Source organism: Nicrophorus vespilloides, unplaced genomic scaffold (genome assembly GCF_001412225.1).
Source record: "Nicrophorus vespilloides isolate i.1.1-1 unplaced genomic scaffold, Nicve_v1.0, whole genome shotgun sequence".
NCBI classification, from domain to species: domain Eukaryota; kingdom Metazoa; phylum Arthropoda; class Insecta; order Coleoptera; family Silphidae; genus Nicrophorus; species Nicrophorus vespilloides.
In genome coordinates, this window is record NW_017098599.1 from 200,595 (window position 1) to 222,642 (window position 22,048).

General features: G+C 33.7%; 4 protein-coding genes and 1 non-coding gene across 9 annotated transcripts; 3 read left to right on the forward strand and 2 right to left on the reverse strand.

The window, feature by feature from the left end:
• Positions 1 to 985: 985 nt before the first annotated feature.
• Positions 986 to 2,446, forward strand: LOC108562877 (pentatricopeptide repeat-containing protein 2, mitochondrial-like). Its single transcript, XM_017921373.1, has 3 exons — positions 986 to 1,182; positions 1,239 to 2,161; positions 2,222 to 2,446. Exons 1-3 carry the CDS (start codon positions 1,086 to 1,088, stop codon positions 2,396 to 2,398), a joined length of 1,197 nt encoding a protein of 398 aa, XP_017776862.1. The 5' UTR covers positions 986 to 1,085; the 3' UTR covers positions 2,399 to 2,446.
• A 119-nt stretch (positions 2,447 to 2,565) lies between these two features.
• Positions 2,566 to 5,459, reverse strand: LOC108562878. 2 transcript variants are annotated; one of them, XM_017921374.1, is made up of 2 exons: positions 4,897 to 5,459; positions 2,566 to 2,851 (listed from the first exon to the last, which is right to left on the reverse strand). In XM_017921374.1, the coding sequence occupies exons 1-2, from the start codon at positions 5,216 to 5,218 to the stop codon at positions 2,757 to 2,759; spliced, it is 417 nt and encodes a 138-aa protein (XP_017776863.1). In that variant the 5' UTR covers positions 5,219 to 5,459; the 3' UTR covers positions 2,566 to 2,756. The 2 variants fall into 2 exon arrangements, with proteins under 2 accessions (XP_017776863.1, XP_017776864.1); XM_017921375.1 differs by lacking the exon at positions 4,897 to 5,459 and adding an exon at positions 2,932 to 3,431.
• Positions 5,460 to 6,825: 1,366 nt separating this feature from the next.
• LOC108562871 (peroxisomal multifunctional enzyme type 2-like) lies at positions 6,826 to 11,056 on the reverse strand. Of its 2 annotated transcripts, XM_017921362.1 has the most exons (11): positions 10,738 to 11,056; positions 10,197 to 10,349; positions 10,013 to 10,132; positions 9,759 to 9,955; positions 9,377 to 9,704; positions 9,028 to 9,321; positions 8,777 to 8,971; positions 8,568 to 8,722; positions 8,384 to 8,501; positions 7,146 to 7,349; positions 6,826 to 7,087 (listed from the first exon to the last, which is right to left on the reverse strand). In XM_017921362.1, the coding sequence occupies exons 1-11, from the start codon at positions 10,928 to 10,930 to the stop codon at positions 6,870 to 6,872; spliced, it is 2,175 nt and encodes a 724-aa protein (XP_017776851.1). In that variant the 5' UTR covers positions 10,931 to 11,056; the 3' UTR covers positions 6,826 to 6,869. The 2 variants fall into 2 exon arrangements, with proteins under 2 accessions (XP_017776851.1, XP_017776852.1); XM_017921363.1 differs by lacking the exons at positions 8,384 to 8,501; positions 8,568 to 8,722; positions 8,777 to 8,971; ... (4 more) ...; positions 10,197 to 10,349; positions 10,738 to 11,056 and adding an exon at positions 7,838 to 7,993.
• Positions 11,057 to 12,949: 1,893 nt separating this feature from the next.
• Positions 12,950 to 16,957, forward strand: LOC108562876 (maternal protein exuperantia). 3 transcript variants are annotated; one of them, XM_017921371.1, is made up of 7 exons: positions 12,950 to 13,046; positions 13,116 to 13,435; positions 14,446 to 14,702; positions 15,649 to 15,985; positions 16,048 to 16,260; positions 16,324 to 16,512; positions 16,573 to 16,957. In XM_017921371.1, the coding sequence occupies exons 3-7, from the start codon at positions 14,473 to 14,475 to the stop codon at positions 16,867 to 16,869; spliced, it is 1,266 nt and encodes a 421-aa protein (XP_017776860.1). In that variant the 5' UTR covers positions 12,950 to 13,046; positions 13,116 to 13,435; positions 14,446 to 14,472; the 3' UTR covers positions 16,870 to 16,957. The 3 variants fall into 3 exon arrangements, with proteins under 3 accessions (XP_017776860.1, XP_017776858.1, XP_017776861.1); XM_017921369.1 differs by lacking the exons at positions 12,950 to 13,046; positions 13,116 to 13,435 and adding an exon at positions 13,538 to 13,768; XM_017921372.1 differs by lacking the exons at positions 12,950 to 13,046; positions 13,116 to 13,435 and adding an exon at positions 13,806 to 14,224.
• Positions 16,958 to 17,923: 966 nt separating this feature from the next.
• Trnai-aau lies at positions 17,924 to 17,997 on the forward strand. The gene has a single exon. It is a non-coding gene; the product is annotated as a tRNA-Ile (tRNA).
• The last annotated feature ends 4,051 nt before the right edge of the window (positions 17,998 to 22,048 follow it).

Sequence of the window (22,048 nt, forward strand, 5' to 3'; positions counted from 1 at the left end):
TTTAGTACAATTAAGATATTTATACTTATCGTAGGCAACTTAAATAACACGCATGAAGCTAAGGAGGCGTCACAAGAATGAAATGTCCACTTAAGCCCAATACACACTTAAAAGTTCCGACAGAAATTCATTCCATTTTTCCTCAAAAATCTTAGAAAAAATCCATAATCCCAAGTACGTGAATCAGTTTAGTATTTTTTGTGTGAAAATTCGTTATGTCCGTTAATTTTTTTCTTTAGCCATGGCGTATATGTTTTTTTTCGGTTTTTAAATTCTTGTTGTGGATTGGTTGAGACGATTGCAGCGCATCCACAGTGCAAGGAAGACGCTCAAAATTAAATAATTTGTCTATTGTATCTTCTAATTTTCTCTTCATATGCGGACAAGATTGAAATCGAGTAGTAAATTATATTACATTTTGCTATCTTGTTACATTGATGCAAAATGGAATGTGTTTGTAATGAAACAATTTTGAAAATTCGCGAATATTCGTAAAGTGCAAGAAGAATGTATACAATGGTATACAATATCCAGACCGTTCAGCTCTTCAACATTAAGTAAGTTACATATTTGTTACTGTTATTTATAAGTTTTAAATTTATATTGTTTTATTGAGTTACATCAATACAAAATGTATTAACAATTGTTCTTAAACAATTGCTAATGTTATAAATAATAATAGTGTAGTGAAATTTTTTTTTCTTCACTCTTGGACAAATTTAGAATAATAAAATGTATGTATAGAAACGAGTGTAAGTAAGAATGTAAATTGACTGTTCTGATTTTTCAATTTTGATTATCAGATTAGAGTTCAACTTTAATCTTCTAATTTTATGTAACTTTTTATACACATTTTAAAATTATTTACAGATTTACGCTATCAAAAGTTAAATAATAAAGTTTGATTTGAAGAAAAGATGCAAACAATGCTTATTTAAATTAATGCATCCTTTTAATTCTCAATTTAATATTTAACAAACTTCATTCGCTTTGCCGCATAACCTAGAAATCTTAACAGAAATAGGTTAGTTTATATCAGAGATATTTAATAAGTTTTTTTTTATATTTGTAATATTAAATACGCAATGGCAAACGTACTAAACATACTTTTGAAAAACACAGCTCTGTGTCCTCTGAAACATGCAGTTAAACCACAACTTGTATCGTTATTTCAGACGCAAGGTGAGAATTATAACCTTACATAATTGTATTTGCCCCCATACAATGTCCTGTTTCAGTCCGAACGTTGTATTCAGAGTCAACTCTGGGAATAGATGGATATAAGGCTCAAAGGCTGAGGACACAGAATCAATTGTCAAACATAGCAGAGAAGTTCCGCACAAAGATGCATGATTACACAAGTGATGACTCGAAGAACATGATTTTTACAGAAGATCTTAAGAATATGATACATTTGGCTGAAAACGACGACGTTGACTTGATTATCAAGATGATGAATCGTTTCAATGAGCAGAATAAGCAGCTCAGATTTGGCACATTTGTTTTTGGGCCAGTCGTTATGAGGATGTTCTATTATTTGAACAAACCTGATGAGGCATTAAAGTGCTTCAAATCAGAGAACTTGAAGGGTTTCTTTGACCAATTGATCACATACCAGCTCTTGATGGATTTGATGTATAACAACCAGAGGTATCAGGATATTCTGGATCTGTTTGAGGATATTAGGGAGAGACAAATTGAAAGTACCCAATTCCCAAGGAATATCATAGTTCTCACATTAGCAGCTTGCTACAAACTGAATACAAAAGAGAGTTGGGACTTTGCGTTGAACCTTTGGAATAAACTGATGGAGGCTGGTCACATGCCGATGAGGAGGGCGGTCACATTCTGCGCGGCGCTTGCACTGAAACAAAACAATCCATCGGCATGTCTCGAGATGATCTCATCCGCAAAGAATCAGAACTACACGACCGTCAGGAATCTGAAGGTGCTCGCGCTCACGCAGGTTGGCAGAATCGAAGACGTCCTGCCAATTCTTAAGAGTGTTTACAATCAGGATGATTCGATGAAAAATCAAACGTTTAATGTGGACGTGATTGAACTGATCAAGGAGCAGGTGGAGAAGTTGGATAGCGTTGAAGTGAAGCAGGAATTCAGCAAGATCCACAGTTATTTGAAAGACAATCATATTTCAGATATGGTTAGTAAAAATTAGTTTGTTTGATGAGTTTGTTGATTTTAATTGGATTGGTATTTTCAGACTTTGGAGGAGCAACTTTGTTTGGAGATTGCCACACCACCATTCTTGGGCAACAAGAGGAACAACTACAACAATACGCAAGATATGCGCTACAATAGATTCCAAAGGCGAAACGACGATTTCACCAAGCGCAGGCCATTTGATTCCAAGAGGCCGGGATTATCCGATATGCAGTAGATCTGCAACATTGTCGTTATGTAATAATAAAATTATAATTAATTATTAGCTCATTGATAGATGATTTACCTACATCTTACTCGTAAAACACAAATTCAGTTTTGCTACTTGTGGTATATATAAATAAATACAAAATGGATTATGTAAAGGTAATTAGAACAATACAATTAACATAAAAATAGTTTATTTTCACAACACAGCGTAGTTTCCCTATGCCATTTTATGTGTATAAATGCAACAGTAGATGTAGATATATTTGATTTTTATTTAAGAAAATGCAGTTGTCAAGGGTTAAAAAGAATTACAAAATAAAAATAACAAATAGTAGTTAAAAAAGTAAACGGAATATTGGACAGGACTACTTCTTTTTCTTCTGCAACTTCTGCTTTTTCTTCTCTTCGCGTTTTCTCTCCCTCAGCATGAGCGATGAATATAATCTGTAGCCGAAGAACACTGTAACAAAGAAACAACGTCATTTAGGTACACTAATCTATGATCATTGAATTAGGGTTCCGGAATTGGTAACGTCTTACCAAATAAATAAAGAGCTACCAAAAGTAAGAGCATCAATATAACGAATGTCTTGTACATGTTGAATTCCAATTCGTACAAGATTCTGTAGTAACGGATCAACGTGTCTCTATCCTCTTGGGACAATTGGTCGAATTGAGAGACGAATCTGTTGATTCTTTCGTAAACATTTTCCATTTGATCACGAAAATCTTCCGGGGAGAATCTTAGTTCGCCTATTTGCGATTGAATTAAGTTCTGCGCCTCTTCTCTTAATTGCTGATCCATGATGTTGGGTGGATAACTCGAAAATGTTGCGATTCCAGGCAAAGTACGTTATTTATACCTGATGAGACAAAACCTTTTTTTCGTATTTATCTTTACTATTTTTAGAAGTTCTTCGGGATTCGCTTCGTACATTTTTTGCCATGTAAGTTTTTGCAATTTAAGAGATTAATATTTTTGCTTGATTCTTTCATTAGTCTTCCATTTGATCACGAAAATGTTTAAGAGAGAATCATAATTCGATTCCTACATTTTTTTCATTCAGATTAATATTTAAAACTGATATTTTTCAACTCTAAATACATAAAAATACTGCAATGATTCTCAATTCAACTTGCACATTTCGTAAATAAACGATTTACAGTTCATCCAATATATACTAACTATATTTCAATATAATCTAATTCGACTTACAAATATAGTATAATATATTTCAATCAATAAGTAAATTTTGAAAAATATGCTATAAATACAATTATAGAATGAAAGCTTTATAATTTATGAATACTTGTTAGGTCTGTCTTGTCCATTTGACCTAGGACTCACGATGTTTTTTTGAATTGGAATTCAAGAATACATATTCAAATATTATTTTAAAATGAATTCGATTTTGTATCCTTTACTACGTTGTAAGTAATAATTTATGTTGAAAAAAACATTTTCAATAAGTAAATTTTGAAAAATATGCTATAAATACAATTATAGAATGAAAGCTTTATAATTTATGAATATTTGTTAGGTCTGTCATATTCATTTGGCCTAGGACTCACAAGGTTTTTTGAATTGGAATTCAAGAATACATATTTAAATATTATTGTACTTAACTTGTATCTGGGGCCCACAACAACCATAATAAGGCCATGATATTAATATACTAGTATTTAGTCATACACAAAGAAAAATACGATGTCGATATTAGTATGAATAGAAAGTTTTCGATCCAATTATTACTAGAATGTAAACTTCTTATAAATATTGACTAATAATCTCATATTTTTCAATTTTGAAGAATTTGTGATTAAATTATTGTAATCATTAAAATGAGGATCAAATATTGTCGTTATCTTTGATTACGTGGTAATTTATTATATAAAAAAAAATAAAATTTTGAGTTTGTTTTGAAAAACATATGTTATGTGATGAGTGCAATTGTATTAATTTTTAATATAATGCTTGTTATATTTAAATAAGTGTATGTAAATATTAATATTTAATATGTGCGAGTTGAATTGAATGTGAGAGAAAGGGTTGTGTACGTTTGTGGTGCGGCCAAACTTACTGAGGGTGGAAGCAACAAGTGCCAGAGCAGCCAGGAAAACAATGTAGCCTAAAAAGGTCTGGTTAGTCTGCGGAGTATCATCCATGTTTGCTAAAGATCTACTACTACGCGTGGCAGTGCTTTCTCTCTTCGCGCGACTTACAAACTGTTCGAAAAATTGTTTTGAATTTCAAGCATCGGGTTAGCTTTCGTCGCTGCGACGTGGCCGATCCACGGACACGTCGTCTCCGATAAAGATTACTGCATGCCACGATATCGATAACAATTATACAACTGCTTCTGCTGCTTAAATCTTTGTTTACCTCCTCTTTTCTATCTCGCTTTATTTGCTTTAGAATTACCTTTTGCTTTAATTGCCTCTTTCTGATTGTTTACGTTTTGTTGTTCGAGGTGGGGAAAGAGAGAGTGTTGTAGTTTTCCTTACCGAAAATAACCAGGATGATGACAAACGCCGCGAAGAAAATCATGTATTGCGTGGTGGGATCGAAACCACCACCGATGGGCGGCGGTGCCGTCGCCTTCTGACTGAGCATACCGGCTCCCAAGTTGCCCATCTTGCTGAGGAAGTCTCCTTTGCCTGTGAGAGACTCCTTCAGCTTGGCCTTTTCTTCCTCCGGCATATCGAAGCCATCCAGAGCCTCCAGCAATTTATCCAGAGATGGCATCTTGAAATCGCCAGGGCTCGGTGCCGGAGCGTCCGCTTCCTGCACTCCCTGCAGCAGGTCCATCGCTGCGTCCATCTCCATTTCTATCTATCTGGAGTGTAGTGATTAGCTCGAATACACGTCGCTCAAAGCACTGCCATGAAAATCACCATTGCAGCGAAATTGTAGACGCGTAATCAATATTGCATGTTAAACAATTTGAAGCACGTACGATATGTGTGTTATCTACGATTATCTAGCCTCCGTTTAGGCTTATCCTCCAGCGTATATTTCGAATCGTACATCGCGCGCGAAATCGATAAACCGGAGAAGCGCATTTTCGTTAACATCAACAAGAATTCACCAAAAGTGGTTATCTGAAGAGATCGACTAATGTTTTGGGAATAATCGATATCGCAAATGGCATCTTACCAGATAGGAAGACGACGATGATTCCTGGTAGGATGAAGACGGAATTGGGAAAGGCATGCTCGATGGGTCCATCCTGGCCACCACCGCTCAAGTCTACCATAGCGTTCGATCAACTTGTTGCAACTACGTACATATATTTTTGACCTTTTCGCGGAATTTCGATGGTTTTATATATCCTGCGTAATCCTGAACCCGTACAATTGATTCACGCATTGCACGGTACATCCTGCGCGCGCAACTTCTTACAGTTACCTTTAGCTCTGTTTTCCTTTTTCTTCAATAGAAACCTTTGGGTCAATGCATCATCAATTCATTTATACATGTTAAATCAATATTGATAATAACAGTTCATATAGCATACAGCTGACGTCAATAACAAATAGCACATTTATCGATTGTTATAAATTGATTATACTTTTAGTGTATACAATGAAGCTCAAATTTAATCAAATAAAGTTCGTATTATGTAAGATGAGTAACAAGCATAGGTATTTTTGTTTTGTATTGAAACAAGTATAAATGCATTAGTATTTATAGTTCTTTTGTTAATTGATCAGATAAGAAAATATATGTTTACTTGTATCAATAATTATTATGTTTTTACTGAAACATTTACTGGTATTTCAAAAAAAAATATGCTTAATGTGACAACCTTTGCATTAAATTGCTTCGACGATTTCAACATTTTGTTTTACTCAACTTCGCTATTTTTAACAAGACACAATTTAAATTATTATACTCTCTTTGCAGCAGTAATATTATTTAAAATTATTCGTATATTTTTTTAGTTTTTGTATTGCTAGACTTCGCTCTTTAATATAATTAAAACTTTTATAATAATATCATGATAATAATATATAATAACATGATGCGAATTTTTAATGCATGACTGTGCTTTTTGTGTGTTTTCTCTTTCTTTGAAGAGAAATAATTTTCAACGCATGTTTCAAAAATAGTAAGTAATTAAAGGAAATAGTTATTAGTTTTAAATGGATTAATTAATTTATTGTTTTTAAATATATTTATTAAAATTGAAAGATATTTTACATACATCATGATGTAAAGGAATAAGACTATTTTGAACAATAGTACAGGGAATAATTCCTAAGATAAAACATATGTAAAATCGATACAAACCATAATAAGAAAAGTAGTACCCTTTTAGTAAAAACGTTTCCCGCATTAAAATTACATAACATTCAAATAATAAAAGAAAGAGCATCCTCGTCTCTAAAGTAAGACTGGTATGTACAACATGGAATCTTTGGAAAGTTTATGTTTTTTTTTTCTTTTGGGAAGAGGACGAATCTATCTGCGCTCTTTACAACTTGGCTTCGGCGGCCTTCAGCAGAGGTCCAAGCTTTTGGGCGAGCATCACGTTACCGGTCAACTTCAATTTTCCCTTCATGAAAGCGGTCTGCGGGTTCAGCTTGCCGGTGGCCAAACCGACGAAGTCATCATCGGAGATGGTCAAGGTGGTGTTCGGCTTTCCGGACTTGGGAGTGCCTTCGTGGATCTTGCAGCTCTTCAAATCCATGGCTAAAATGTATAATTAAAGTAATGTTATAATTCATTGATTAATTTTCATTTTGCTCACTCCAGGTCTTCACGATTTTCCCATCCTTGGTGATGTTGTATAGGAAGATTCCGTTGACCGATTTGGCCTTCTCCGGACTCTCCTTGATCTTCTGGGCGATCATCTCGAAAATAGCATCACTCTGGAGAGACATGTTTGATGTTGTTGCTGCTTGCTGTACTGGCTTCACTACTGCTATTACGGAGTTTAAGTCCACGTAAGATCCTGAACACAAAAAAAATAATAAAATAAGATAAGCCAACGTTTCGAAGCGCACTAAATTTAAACGCTCGAGAAACGAGTATTTGTAATCACATTACAAAAAAAAAGAAACATTGTTCATTTTTTTTCCTAAATTGTATACAAGTACATTGGATTAAAGGTCGCGATAGTTAACTCTCTTTTTTTGTATTGTTTACGTCACATATTAAATATTACGGAGAGTTCAATGTTCATGGTATATTCATACGATTATACGAAACATGAATATACAACAGGCTAAAGTCAAATTTAGAAAGTTACTTGATGTAATTATACTAAACATGAAATTAGGATCATTCCGGCTATTCAATAATTATTAATTAACTTCTCCCATTGTATTTTATAAGCAATTTTAGGTTATGTCGGTATATTTAAGAATAATCTGAAAAGCGAGAAGTATAAGTTTTCTCTAGTTGAATAGGCGAAAGTAAGAAAATATGTAATGAGACTACCTTTTGTTAGAATCGAGGAACAACTACTAACTGCGACTTTCGAGAAAGCTGTGCGTGTTGGTTGCAATCGATTTTAAGTGTATAGTGACAACGCACAATGCGAGGTGAACATAGAGGGAGTGATCAATTACCATCGATAAAACCACTCGAAATTGGCTTGTCGAAATAGCACATAACGATTTATATTCACTCATCATATTAATTGATAACGAAAAGTCCATAAGTCAATTGAAGAAAAACAACTTATAATTAGGTCATTGTTGCATTCAATAGGATTACTCTCGTAACTGTGATTGCAGAGTGTATTTAGCAATTTTCTTGTAATTTTCTTTATATATGTATCTAATTAATGATATCAATTGTAAAATGATTTAGATGCATCGTAATGTTACTTTTGAAAATATCAGTAATCAATGATTTTTACAATTTAAAATTGAAAGTGGATTTGATAACAACAACCAAAAAAAAAAGTAAGATTAGAGTTTGATGGTAATCGAGCGGATGTGACGGGAGAAAGAAAGTTAATTGTTGGAAGATTCTTGTTACCTGATATGACGATTTTGTTGCTTTCCGCAACGGAGGTTTCGAAGTGTATCCTGTTCCCTTCTCTCCACATGTCAACTTTCAATGTTTCCCCTGGTACTACGGGTTTGACGAAACGGCACTACAGATGAAGATCGTGTTAATATCGTTATTAACGTTTTTTTTTTAAATATTCTAGTTGATATACCTTAACTGCTTTGAATAACTTCAAGTCGTTTCCTGCAAATGCTTCCATGACCAGCTTGACGGAAATGCCCAGAGTGCAAAGTCCGTGCAGAATCGGTACCTTGTGCCCAGCCATTGCAGCCATATTTGGGTCAATGTGCAATGGATTATTGTCGCCTGAAAGTTAACCGAAGGTTTAACTTTCTACCTTAAGATTTTTTATTTAGTTACCGCTCAATCTGTACAAAGCCGCTTGATCGACGCTCGTTTTGAAGGAAACGGAAGTGTCCGGGTTGCGCTTCGGCTTAGGTACGCACGGTACCAGCTTGTCGGATTGGCGAGGACCACCCCAGCCTCCTGCGCCAACGGCGAAAGATACTACCTGATTCTTGTAGAGCAGTTTACCCTCGTTGTTGTAGCTTAAAACTATGTAAAAAGGACGACATAAAATAGCGAAAGAAGTATATATCTACTTGAATTACCATCATAAATTAAAACTGATCCGGATCCTTTGTCTAGTTTATCGACAAGTTGGATTTCGCTGCGAAAACTACCGTTGCTGGAAGCTGCAATATCTTCGTAGACTTCGAGATATTGCTCACCGTGCAGGATGTTCTCGAAAGAAATCGATTTTCCTGGAATGAGGTTTTCATCCATTTTGACGGAGAACGTGGATTTAAGTGCTGGCAGAATGAAGAAGGTTGGTAGAGCGGAGAAATCCTCGTGGTTCTCGTATAGGAATTTCAAGTCTCCGGGCTTTGCCACAGAAGCTCCCACTGGAAATCAACGTTAAATATCTTCAAATGCTAACGTAGTATTATTGATGGTTACCTCCTAAGGCGTACAAAATCAGATCCTTATCGTTGTATTCGTAGACATCGCTGTCGTCTGAACTTGAACCTTTCGCTCCGGACCTCAAACCTTCCAAGGAAGACATCAAAGCACCTGTTGCTTCCTGGATGCTACCCATGTGTTGCATGCTGTTCATATCGGTGATCTTATCCCAGGAATCGCGCACCTTCTCAACGGAAACACCGTCAGCGATAGTCTGCCTCATCAGTTTACCATCAGCTCTGACTATCTGGCACTTTCCGGCCCAACCGGCCCCTGACTCAATCATGGATCCAGTCTCCGTGCAGTTCTCATGGCAAAGCCAAGCCTATTCGAACAACTTAAAACTCGACCTTTCGCGTTTTCGTTTCAATATACTTACAACAACTGGAGCAATCAACTCCGGTTTAAGCTCAGCGTAGAGCTCTGGTGGTAAGATGTCTTCAGTCAGACGACTCGCAGCTGTTGGTACGATCACGTTGCAGTGAATGTTATTTTTTCTACCCTCGATGGCCACTGTACTAGACAATCCAACGATTCCCATCTTGGCGGCAGAATAGTTGGCTTGACCAAAGTTACCTAAACAACACACAGTTTGTGTTAAAAAACTAACATTTAGTTAATTTCAGCAATTACCATATAATCCTGAATTGGATGCAGTCATGATGATGCGGCCGTAGTTCTGCTTCTTGAAGATCGGGAAAGCCGCCTGAGTAGTCTTGAAGGAACCCTTCAGATGGACAGCATGCACCAAATCTGCAGAAGAAAGGTATTTCTTTTTCAAATATATTCTTTTTCGAGTTAATTAACTTTATCTCACCCCAATCGACGTCTGAGATACGAGCAAAGCTTTTGTCCCTCAAGATACCAGCGTTGTTGATCAGGACATCGACGCGTCCGAAGTTATCCAAAGCGGTTTTTATTACCTTATCACCATCCACAACGGAATTGTAATCCGCAACGGCCGTTCCACCTACATACATAAACAACAATTTTAACTTGATAATTTATCGAATTTAGGTAAATCATAGCTCTTTGCCAACGAATATTTTCCAGTCGCCAAATTTAACATAAAAACAAACATGAATTGTTTTATTAAATAACTTCTTCATTTTCAAAACCGGTATTTTGTAAGTTAGCTTATAATTTGAGAGAATTGTTTAAATTTAATGACTTGCTAAATTTGGAATCAATATGAACAAAGAAACAAAATAAGTCAAAGGTCATGGTTTATGATTGTATTGCTTTATGAATTATCGAAGTTTAGTACATAACCAATTATTATGCACGAATGGGAAATTATAATTAGAAAGTTGATAATTAAAATGAATGATCTTTTGTCCGGCAAACTGCGTTATTACCATTTTTCTTGATTTCCTCGACGACGTCGTCGGCGGCCTTCGAGGAGCTACCATCTCCGTGTCTTCCGCCACCCAAGTCGTTAACTACCACTTTTGCACCTTTTGAGGCGAACAGAAGGGCGTACGCTTTTCCAAGACCTGCCCCAGCACCTGTGACGACGACAACACGACCATCGTACCTCAAATCGCTCATTATATCAGCAATGACAACTCAACGTAACGACAATAACAAATACGTCTATTCTCGACGATACTTTCGGATGGATTGGTGAACTCTGGTCCGATCCACTTGTATAGACGTACGTCGTGTGACACTTGCGGCTTGCGGTATCGGAAAGTGGAGAGGATTGCTTTATTTGAACACTCAAAATCAGCTGTTCTTACGGCCAAAAACACATAACTTTATGGAGTTAGATCAAATATTAAATACGAAGACATGGGTTTATTTTCCATTTATTTATTTCTTAAAATAAAAAGAGAAAGTAAAATCTAATAATAATTTACATCACTATGCAACTAAAATAGCTTACGTTGAATCAAATTCTATATAATCAGCTACTCATATGTTGCGTTGGTTGCATATTTGCAATTCATTTAAAGTCCTTGTTAATTTTGTAAAATGTATAGCAAATTTCTCATTCAAAACCGTCAATGAATGTATACTTATTTGCACGATTAATATATTTGTCTTTTGTGAAATATTTCATTAACAAATATAATTTGTTTACTGTTAAATAAGACATTATATTTTGTTTTTACTACACTGTTTAATCATCATAATTTTATCAACTAAAAATAGAAAGTCTTATTTATCATTATTGTGGATGTTCAAGTTGTTTTTGTTGCCTGTAATTAATTTAATTGAGAAACTGTACAACAAAACACATGATAATTAAATATCAGCGTAATGCAAAACTTGTTTTTTGATTCAATTTACATAAAAGAAACTACTAGTATACAAATATTAATAGATTCTGTCCGCCCTTTGTAGCAATAATAGATTTTTTATTAGTTCAAGCTGTTTAAAACATACAAAATATTACTATTTGTTTTTGTTACAAAAATTGCTGCTTCCATGTATCTGTAAACACTGACCGTTGACATAACGAAAACAGTAAATGAAACCATAAATCAAGCAATTCCTTTGTTCAAGAGCAAATAAAGAAATAAATACAGAAGTTGTATTTGCAAATCGATATTTATATAATGGAGCATTTTAAAGTCGAGATTATAAACCGATTTGTTAAATAATAAACATTATGTTATTGTATAAACAATAATGTATAGATTGTCTCAAACAGTGGCTTGAATGATATTCAAATATCCTGTCACAAATTTGAAGTCTTTTACAATGTTTTAGCTACAAATTAATAAATACTTTTAAAATTAAATATAAATATTATGGCTCTATTTCTGTGCTTGTCAATCATAAAATAAATCTGTTAAAGTTTGCTTTTTATTATAATTCAAATTGTTTTAAAACTACCTGATTATATCTAATTGTTCTAGTTAATGTTTTACGAATACTAATATTGTATTTATTGCATATTGTAACAGAATTTTGTATGCAATTGACGTCGCCAATACGCTAATCCTGTTCGATAGGGCTTAGGTCAAGTGATTGTGCAGGAGTTGAGACGATAAACACTATTGAAATATATATTTGCTGTTTAATTTGCGTATAGATACTGTGTACATAAGTGAACTAATTAATTATATTTTTACAGGTGATAACAGAATATCAAAGTTAAACAATAATGATTTTTTTGTGGAAGAAACTGAAAATATTTATAATATAAAGAAATTGACGAAGGAATGTGCTTTTGTATAACAAGGATAATTGTAGATAATGAAATTGCGAGCTGGTCTTTAATACAGTGCAGTGATAATGAAACATAACATGTTATGCAATAACATACAGAGCTTAGGGCAAATACCCTATGCAGTAAACAAGTTAATTGAAGCATCTTTTTTTAAAGAAATCTTAAAGTTGATAGTGATTGTTCAACATATTAATTGAACACAGTTTATTGGAGGCAAATCTAATACGGTAATTTGCATTTAATAATACTGTTGTGTCACAGGGTTGGAAATGTGGACATAGTGAAACGCTGTTGTTGTGAAGTCTTAGTAGTTGTGAGTGTTCTTTCCTTGGCTTATTAACTTGGACACAATAAATAACAAATAATTGAATCTTGTTAACAAATTGTAGATTAGGTTTTGTTTGTATACATTGAATTATCAAAGGATTAAAAGTATGAATTTAGGAGATGGTACGTGAACTAATTTTAGGTGTTCTTTGTTCCAATGTAAGTAACATGTTAAGCAGTAGTACTTCCAAGTGTAAATGACCAATGAAGTGCTTAATCTATTTACAGGAATATCTAATAGTGATGCGTGTGAGAGATAGTCTCATATTTTGGGTCGTCCTAAATAATTAGTAGATAAGAGACGGTAGATAAGACGGAGAGATTCGCATGAGGAAACGAGGAAAGTAGGCAAAGGACAGTGGATGCAAACAGGCGCGATTATGCAATAAGGATTTGCCGGTAGCCAGGGTGACGGGTTCGGATTTTTGTTTATTGTTTTGTTTGGCCGCTGTGAATAGAAATACGTACGTCCTGTCAGCGCATCGGAAGAAGGATATTTCCAGGTAGAAAAAGAGAGAGTGGATCGCCGCTTGCAGCAGGAAGAGAAGGTGAAGTATGGATAGAACGCGTGGTGTAATCAGTATGTGTGTGTGAGATATTTGTATTTGGCGGGTTTCAATTTTGGGTCAATTTTCCGCGTGTGCGCTTCCGCGCCGCTCTCCCACCATTCACCTCCCGACACACGTGCACACTGTAAAATGCATTTTCTATAAAATTATTCAATGTTACCGTATCTTTTGTTGTGAAAGGTACGACCATATTCCGAGTCGCCAGAGTGGTATATCAGGCAGTGGGCAGCAGCAGCACCAGCACCTCAGACTACATCCGCATCCGAAAATTTACGTTTCAAAAAATTTTTTCATACCATTTTCAGTTTCGTGGTAAGAGATCCATTACGTTTACTTTTACCAAGCACGCTTCGCGCACGGCTCTGCAACCCCAGAGGGGAGTGCGTAATCCCTTCCTTTCCTTCTCGTCCTTTAACCTTTTTATTTATTTTTTTCTATACGCATACGTGCATTCTGGTTAGTCCTAGCGGGGCGCGGTTGTTCGTTTTTTTTTCTATATGCGTTCGTTCCTTCTCCGTTCCATGCAGTATGTTCACTTCTTTTTTTTTTTGCACGTTCCATTCTCTCTCTTTTCTGCCGTATTCCAGATTTATCTGTTGTATTTTGGCCACGTGTTTTATTCGGATCTTGCGTCAATGTCGTTCTCGTCTATTACCCATCGCTATTTTTGCATTAGCTGCCCATGATTAATATTTTTTTTGCGCGTCACAAGAAGAGGCCTCATCGAAAAATCACCCATCGCCCATTTTATACATCTATTTTTTTTTTGTAAGTGCTCGTGATTTATTTTTAGTAATGACTTGCAAACGTTCCATCTTCTTTGCCCACTTTGTACTACTCTTTAAATATATGTTTATAAACACGGCCACGTTATCATAGAGTGCGTGTATTTCATAAATATTACTCGAATCTGGAGATTACGTGCAACACGTTTGGGGGGGATTCCCGTAGTTGTATTTTAATCATCTGTTCTCTTCTTGTTATTGCAGATAGAATAATTTAGATAGTATACCACGATGGTACAGAGCGAGCACAACGTTTCGGAGTCCGAGGACTCCCCGCCGATGATGGAACACAAGAATCTTGCCAAAGGCGTCGACGAAGGCAACTACAAACTTATTGGATGGGCGGCCGACACCACCGGTCGTCGTTTGATCGACGAGATTTGTCAGATAGCTGCATACACTTCAGACAATCAATTTTCGCAATACATTATGCCTTTCAGTGATATCCGCCTACTCTACAGGTATGTTCAAGAGAAAATTACATCAGAACTATTGTAAACTTACAAACTTCTTTATCACAAGACACAGCGACATTCAAAAAATAGTTATTTACTTTGAATGATCTAAATTATAATAAGCATTTACGACAAGAATAAAAATCATTGTTGTGTAGATGTGATTTAGAATTAACTTGGATACATTTAGATCACATTGTTGTGCGACATAATTTTGTAAGAGCATCGAACAATATTCAGTTTAATTGCAGAATCAACAATATGACAGCATTTTCATCATATGTGATCATCATAACATTAGTAAAGATGTGATTTTAGTAGTATTAATCATATAACAATATTAGTTCCAAGAAAAAATATATATTTAAAGTCATCTAAATTATATTCAACTATTCCAACATAAGTTGAAAGAAGCAAAAGTAAAGTGATTTGAAATCTAATAACATTCAAAGAAATGTTGTAGTAAGAAAAGAAACTTATTTTTTTTTTAAATATCAAAAGTACAACAATTTATTAGTGATATCTGTATTTCTTTGAAACTGATAAAATTGTGGGAATGTCAATGGTATTAAGAATTATTAGATATGAATGAATGAATAATGTTTGATGTTATGAATCATTTATTTATTGCTTTGTATATACAAATTGTTGCGTGTTTTAATGAAAATGCTTAATTAGAAACTGTTTGTTTAATATTAATTAAAACAGTTTTTATCTTATCATTTCATTTCCTGCAGTTATACAAGTGAAGAGTTCCAATTGATGTAAATACTGCTTAGTGATAAGATGAAAATATTAATTACTGTTAAAATTATGATCTTTCCAATTGAATTTTGAAATTTTTAGGATTTTTTGTTATACGTTGCAACAAGTACATAAGTTATCAGTTTTTTTAGTTGTCAATTGTTGGAAATTAATTTGAAAGTTAAAATGAAATTGTTTTTTTTTGCAGACGCCGCCACAGCATCCGTGTGATGAACATGGGTAAGTATAGGATGCTCAAGGATATGCGCACGAATAAATTCGTGAAGACCAAGAGCGAGATATCCGCCCTCACCGACTTCGTCCAGTGGCTTGAGAACAATCGCGGTGACGCCAAGGATGGAATCATCCTTATTTTCCACGAGTTCCACAAGTCCACACCCGCAATGCTGTTGGAGTCCTTGCGTAGGCACAACCTCTCGGAGAGATTCGCCGCCGTCGTTAAAGGATTCGCAAACAGCTTCAGCCTGTCGCAGGCCAAATGCGCAAACACGACAAAGTCCTTCAGTCTGCGCGTGATGTCCAAGGTAAATAATGGATTTATCATTTAAAAAAAAAGGATAGCAACCAACTAGAGTCCATCTTCTAGGTCCTTTTGAACAGGGATGATGACCTGAGTTCAGCAGTGATTCGCGCTCAGACTTGCTTCGACATTGTGATGCACTTGGGCCAAAGTGAGAGACCCGATTTGGAGTCGCAAGGGAGCGGCGACGCCAACATCAGCAACGAATTGTTAATTAAGATGATCGCGCCCTTCACGAATCCCGTCACCGCCGAGGAGGACGAAATCAAAGAGTTCAAAGTATGTATTAGATATGTTATATTTTGTAGCTAAAAATCGTTACATAATTTCTTCGAATCAAAGGTTCTCCTGGATCGTCAGAACACATTCAAACCAGTGTTTGGAGCCCTACTCAAAGCCACTCCCACTGAGAGGCAACACGCTAGTCACCTGCGCCGTCTTCTTGCGGAGAACAACATAGATTACGAGAAAGTCAAAGTGGCCTTCGAGAGCAGCGCGAAGGACGGTTTGGAGGCTGTGCTTAAAGCTGAGGTATATTTACTTTCTTCCAGGTGTTTAATGGCATGTAATAGCTTTGTTTTCGCTGCGCAGATTTTGAATGCGAAGGAGGAAGATATGAACGAGCTGTTGGAGATTTTGGACTGCTTCTTCGATCCCGAAAAGAAAGCTGTACAGCCGAAACCCAGATTCTATCAGAACAACGGAAGGTTCAGGAAGAAGAGCGAGAGTAGGAGCGATAAACCCATGAACAAGAACAATAATAATAATGTGAAAGAGGAGAGCATCGAAGTCAAGGCGGAGGTGGAGGATGAGGTTGTTACGGTAAAGATCGAAGGTGAAGCTCCGATCCCACAACCGGCCGCCGCGGCCCTTCCGATAATCGCATAAATTCGATATGTGATCTCTAGTGCCTTGCATTTAAATTTAAACCAATTGTAAAATTGACTTTTCCTTTATATCATTTATTATTATTTCCTTTTCTCTATTATTTTTTTTTCTTGTTGAGTTTGCTGTTTATTTTATGAGAGATTTTATTTTCATTTTGTTACTTATTTTTCTTTTCTTTTTTTTAAATGATTTATTAATTATAGATTAATTAATTAATTTTGGAATGGTCACATTTACAATATATTTTCTAATCATATTACAAGTTTATTTCCTTATTTCGATGTTTACCGCTTTCAAAAGAGAGAAAAAAAAACAATAACTTACAAACTATTAAGTCATTAATCGAGCTTTGCTCTGTTACAGAAACACACAAAATTAATATAACACACAGAGACAAACAGATACACAATTACACACACACGTATATGTTTTATATATATATATTTTCTGTTTCTAATAGGAGGATTATTTTTCATTTTTCGTTTTCTTTACTTTTACATAAAAGAAAGTCATGTGGATCGTGATAATTGTATTTCTTTTAAGTTGTGATTCTATATAATAGGTGGTTATAATTTTGTAACGTAATTCTATTTGTAATTACCGTTACAAAACCTGTTATTTATTGTAATGTTTAATATTTAATAAATAAATTTCTAAATAAATAATATACAACACTCTTCTAACATCCCCCCAATATTGTTGTAGTCTCAACTAAAATATACATTTTCGCACGTGCGTTTCTACTATTATTTAAAAAAAAATCGGGACGTTACGTAAATTCCACTGAGGATTAAAAAAAATCGGGATTTGTGAAGAACTCACGTCGTCTAAATTTAAACTTATTTCTAAAACGGGACGCTCGAAACGGAACATCCCGAAAATCTATTTACAGTTTTTAAGTGAAATATATTTGCGTATATACATTAAAAACTGAATCTGTTTGAATAGAATTATTTTGCAATTAGCAACCGCAGTTACGTAATCCGTTGATTTAAATATTTTATTTGTCAATGTTTAAATTGAAATTGTAAAATTTTACCTTTTTTGTACAACTGGCCCATTAGCTCAGTTGGTTAGAGCGTCGTGCTAATAACGCGAAGGTCGCGGGTTCGATCCCCTCATGGGCCAAATTCTGTTTTATATTTTTAATAATTATAAATAAGTTGAATATAATTTAGTTTTATTATTGATTTAAGTTTGTGTAACAATATTAATTTATACGTGTAAAACTTCGTTCATATCCTAATAAAAGTTTAAAAATTTAGTGATTTCATATAAGAACATAATTTTTATATAATTTAACTAGAAACGAAACATAATTGAAAATTCAATAATAATATTACAATATTTTTATAGGCTAACATTAGGGCACTCAACTAACAGCCAATGAAAACGTATAAATTTAAATTTGTTCACAATTATTTTGGTTGTTTAGTAGAGATGTAAATGTATTATTTGTATTGATGCAAGTTTAATTGTTATAAATGTTATAAACAAAATAAGTTAGAAATCTCAATGTATTCCTCATAAATTATATTTAAGTTGGATTTATTTTATAAAACTTAATAATTCATCATAATTAATTATTGTATTTTATTTTCAATTATACTTATAAGTTCTTAAATATTAATTTGATATAATTTTTACATCTAATTATGTAAAATATTCTTCGACTAAACAACAATAATTAATATATTGGATCAAAGTTAAATATTGAATAGAAAAGTATATATTTTGTATTGATTTTGTAAATTCAGCTAAACTATAATATCAATAATATAAATAATAATTTAATTATAATTAGAATTAAATAAATTAATCATGTCTCTCCATACAATCAATATTTATATTTAGATGGATTGAACTTCCGTTTAGAGTTTTCTAATTTGCTTTTTGGTATTACCGAAGTCATTCAGTTAGGTAACGACAGATGGCGACGCTTGTATCGAACATCACAGATTGACATTCAAATTCTTGCAATTGTTTTCCTTATTCGCACCAAAGGGATGCGATTGCAAAATGATCAAATGCATCATAAGAACCTAAAGAAACGATTAATCTCGAAATATGTGCTCTATAAATGTTTAATAAATAATAAAAAAAAATAATACAAATATGGTTATCCGCATCTGACTCATTGATTTATATGCGATATAATATTAATAAATGTAAAAATATTCCACAATTTCTTGAATACTAATTACCTCCGCCGCTTTTTGCAATTATAATTCTTTTTGCATAAAAATTCCGTGCATGCGCAGCGAGATGTTAACATTCTTACGGCCAAGGTTGTTATTATTAAAGCCGAGAACAACAACGGAATTGCATTTCTCTGCTTAAAGAATAATATAATAAAATAAAAATTAATAATACAAATAATATATATATATATATGCTGATGTAATTTGTGCAATGAAAATAAATTTGGATGGAAAAGTTGTGTTGTTTATTAGAGAGACAGAAAATTGCTTGGTAATTAAGTAGAAACGCCTCTAATTATGTGCAGTCTACGTACTCGGCGTTTCCGGTAAAACTGGAAGTTGCGATAAATATATCAAAGTAACCGTTATGGCTGTGGAACAAACGAAAACTAGGAATAAAAAAAAACAAGAGACATTCCTGTAGTTGTTGCAATTGTTTGGTGAGAATTGGATGCACGTAGACAATTGCTGTAAATGAATTAATTGGATGTACGACGTACGATATTTTCAGTTTTATTTGGTCTGCGTTTTCTGGGTCATCGCACTATTATGCAAAAGCCTCTCCTCGTCTCGGGATTCTCGAGAAGCTTGAGAACAGTTTAAATTGTCCACCGCTTATATTATATACTTATTTTTTCGTCTCTCTCTCTCTCTCTGTGTGTGTATGTACTTTAATGAACACCTGTTCTTTGCCGCCATATTGAGTGGAGCGTGATAACTGGGCAGCTGCTTCCGGTTTCTGGGGATCTAACAGTGGATCTTAGGACGTAGACCATGCATATATGCATAGGATAAATAACAGAGTGAACGGTGTTCTCATTGCACGATAAGCGGGCATAAACCGTCCAATTCTGTTTACTTCGATCCCAATAAAAAAATACACCCTTTTTTTTATTATCTATGCATTAATTGTAAATTCAAATTTTCCGCGGTTATTTTGATCAGCTTTAATTGTCGATTTGCAGAACGGAGATAAACGCTGTTTAATTGAGGCAAGAAAAGAAAATCTGCGCGCAACTCCGGATGCAAACAGTTCCACCATATTTTGATAATTGCAAATTAAACACAACAATCGTTATGATAATTTGCAGTCAATCATTTCGAATCTGTATTTTCTGTTTTGTTAAACTATTTTTACAATAAGTTAAATGTATTATTCCAACACTATGGGCTTCGATCAGTGCGGATTTACTGTTAAAGTTAAAAAAAATCTATATTTATATTCGTTTTAACTCTTTGAGAGGTCAGAAATTCCTAAACTTGTTGACCTAACAAATTTCTAGACAACTGAATCTGACAGTTACGTCAACTGAATCAACATTGGATGATATAGCTTAACAAGATTAATCCAACCAAATTAAAGGACAATTCCTCTTTTCTGGATGTTTCCTAGAAAATTATAATAATGCCCCACTAGTCATATTCAAAAGGTGGGAGAAAAGAGTTAAACTCCTCGATTAGTCCCATTTCAAACAGTCCAAGTTATTGCTGATTTGTTTAATAATACATACATCAGTTTCCATTTATCGAATATTGCGGAGAGGAAATACAAAAGGCGTGTTGTCTTATTTAGAATTTCTTTTTTTGGCGGTTTCCTGCTGCAGACGTCACCTTATTAAATCCATTTCCTGTCATTTCCTTAAGTGCTTGGATATGAATGAATGTCACGGTGATCGGGAATAATATATATTGCCTGAATATGACCAAAAACTATAAAAAAAAATATCAGAAGCAAAAAACAGGATTTATAAAGGAAGCAGCTCTGTTCAGTGTTGCGTGAAAATACAATGTGACCCGTTTCGTGATGGAAGAAAATTAATAATTTTTACAATATCGAAGAAGCACGAGATTCGCAAATGCAACTTTCCAATGCGAGCTTCTGATGTTCTTTGAATTTTTTTTTTATTTATTCGCGAAGGAAAGTAATGCTAAGAAAACCATAAAACAATTTTTTTTAGTGGCTGCAATAATTTCATTTCCATGTATTTATTAGAACAATAATGATATTTTTCTTTACTAAAACTTCTGTTTATTTCTTGTATAAATGATTTAAACTAATTTAATTGCTTTGTCTGTAAAATGATTAAGTAATATTCTAAAAACTTAATTTATTATGTAATTTTTTTAAATGTTTAATTTGGTACAAAAAGATTGTATTAAAACAAGTTTTTTTTTGATATTATGTAGTTTTAATAATTATTTAATAATTATTTTGTTTTATGTTTAGTTGAAAATTAATGTAACAAAATACGTTTTTTTTTTTAAATAATTTTCAACATTATTTATTATATATTTTTAAGTATATTAATTAATTTAATTCAAGTGCGATGAATAATGTAATGCGTTCAATTTTATTGTGTTTGTTTATAATCAATTGCGTGTATTGATATTAGTTTGTAATTAATGGAGTTTCTGCATTCTGCGTAACTCAATTTGTTGCTATTATCATGTTGCTGTGTTAAATTACACCCTAAAATAGTAAACATGTAGCAAGAGCAACTAAAAAACCCTGACGATTTATCGATTTATAGAAATTACAATTATAAAGTGGTGATTTCTACGAGAGATTTGATCTTAATATTTACAACAATTCCACAACTTTTAATAATAATAATAATTTATTGGCCATACATCAATAAATAAGAAGAAGAAAAAGTACATTTTATACATAAATATATTTTAACATACAATAAAAAAATATATATTAATAGGCTGGCCGAAGGGCTAACGACCGAGGTCTTTCCGCCCAACAACTTTTAATTATTTGTAAAATAGAAATATTTCTATAAATATCAATACAAAATTGCGATTTGATTAGCATTAATTATTTAATGAAAGTAATACATTATTTGCATGCATTGTACAATGTGTTTTCCATTTACCGTCTCGTCGTTCGTTAACGATAGTTGATTTACGATTATATATTTATACAAAACCTGTCTGCTATTTGCAGAAATAATATAATGAATACTGGTATT

Excerpts from the sequence above, each read along its gene's own strand:
- LOC108562877 (XM_017921373.1), top strand. The coding sequence starts at position 1,086 with ATGGCAAACGTACTAAACATACTTTTGAAAAACACAGCTCTGTGTCCT. Across the intron at positions 1,183-1,238 it reads ATCGTTATTTCAGACGCAAG|TCCGAACGTTGTATTCAGAG; the intron begins GTGAGAATTATA and ends GTCCTGTTTCAG. Across the intron at positions 2,162-2,221 it reads ACAATCATATTTCAGATATG|ACTTTGGAGGAGCAACTTTG; the intron begins GTTAGTAAAAAT and ends TGGTATTTTCAG.
- LOC108562878 (XM_017921374.1), bottom strand. The coding sequence starts at position 5,218 with ATGGAGATGGACGCAGCGATGGACCTGCTGCAGGGAGTGCAGGAAGCG. Across the intron at positions 2,852-4,896 it reads CATCATCCTGGTTATTTTCG|TGTTCTTCGGCTACAGATTA; the intron begins GTAAGGAAAACT and ends TCTTTGTTACAG.
- LOC108562871 (XM_017921362.1), bottom strand. The coding sequence starts at position 10,930 with ATGAGCGATTTGAGGTACGATGGTCGTGTTGTCGTCGTCACAGGTGCT. Across the intron at positions 9,956-10,012 it reads ATCCAATTCAGGATTATATG|GTAACTTTGGTCAAGCCAAC; the intron begins GTAATTGCTGAA and ends TGTGTTGTTTAG. Across the intron at positions 9,705-9,758 it reads AGTTGATTGCTCCAGTTGTT|GCTTGGCTTTGCCATGAGAA; the intron begins GTAAGTATATTG and ends TTGTTCGAATAG.
- LOC108562876 (XM_017921371.1), top strand. The coding sequence starts at position 14,473 with ATGGTACAGAGCGAGCACAACGTTTCGGAGTCCGAGGACTCCCCGCCG. Across the intron at positions 15,986-16,047 it reads GTCTGCGCGTGATGTCCAAG|GTCCTTTTGAACAGGGATGA; the intron begins GTAAATAATGGA and ends TCCATCTTCTAG. Across the intron at positions 16,261-16,323 it reads ACGAAATCAAAGAGTTCAAA|GTTCTCCTGGATCGTCAGAA; the intron begins GTATGTATTAGA and ends TTCGAATCAAAG.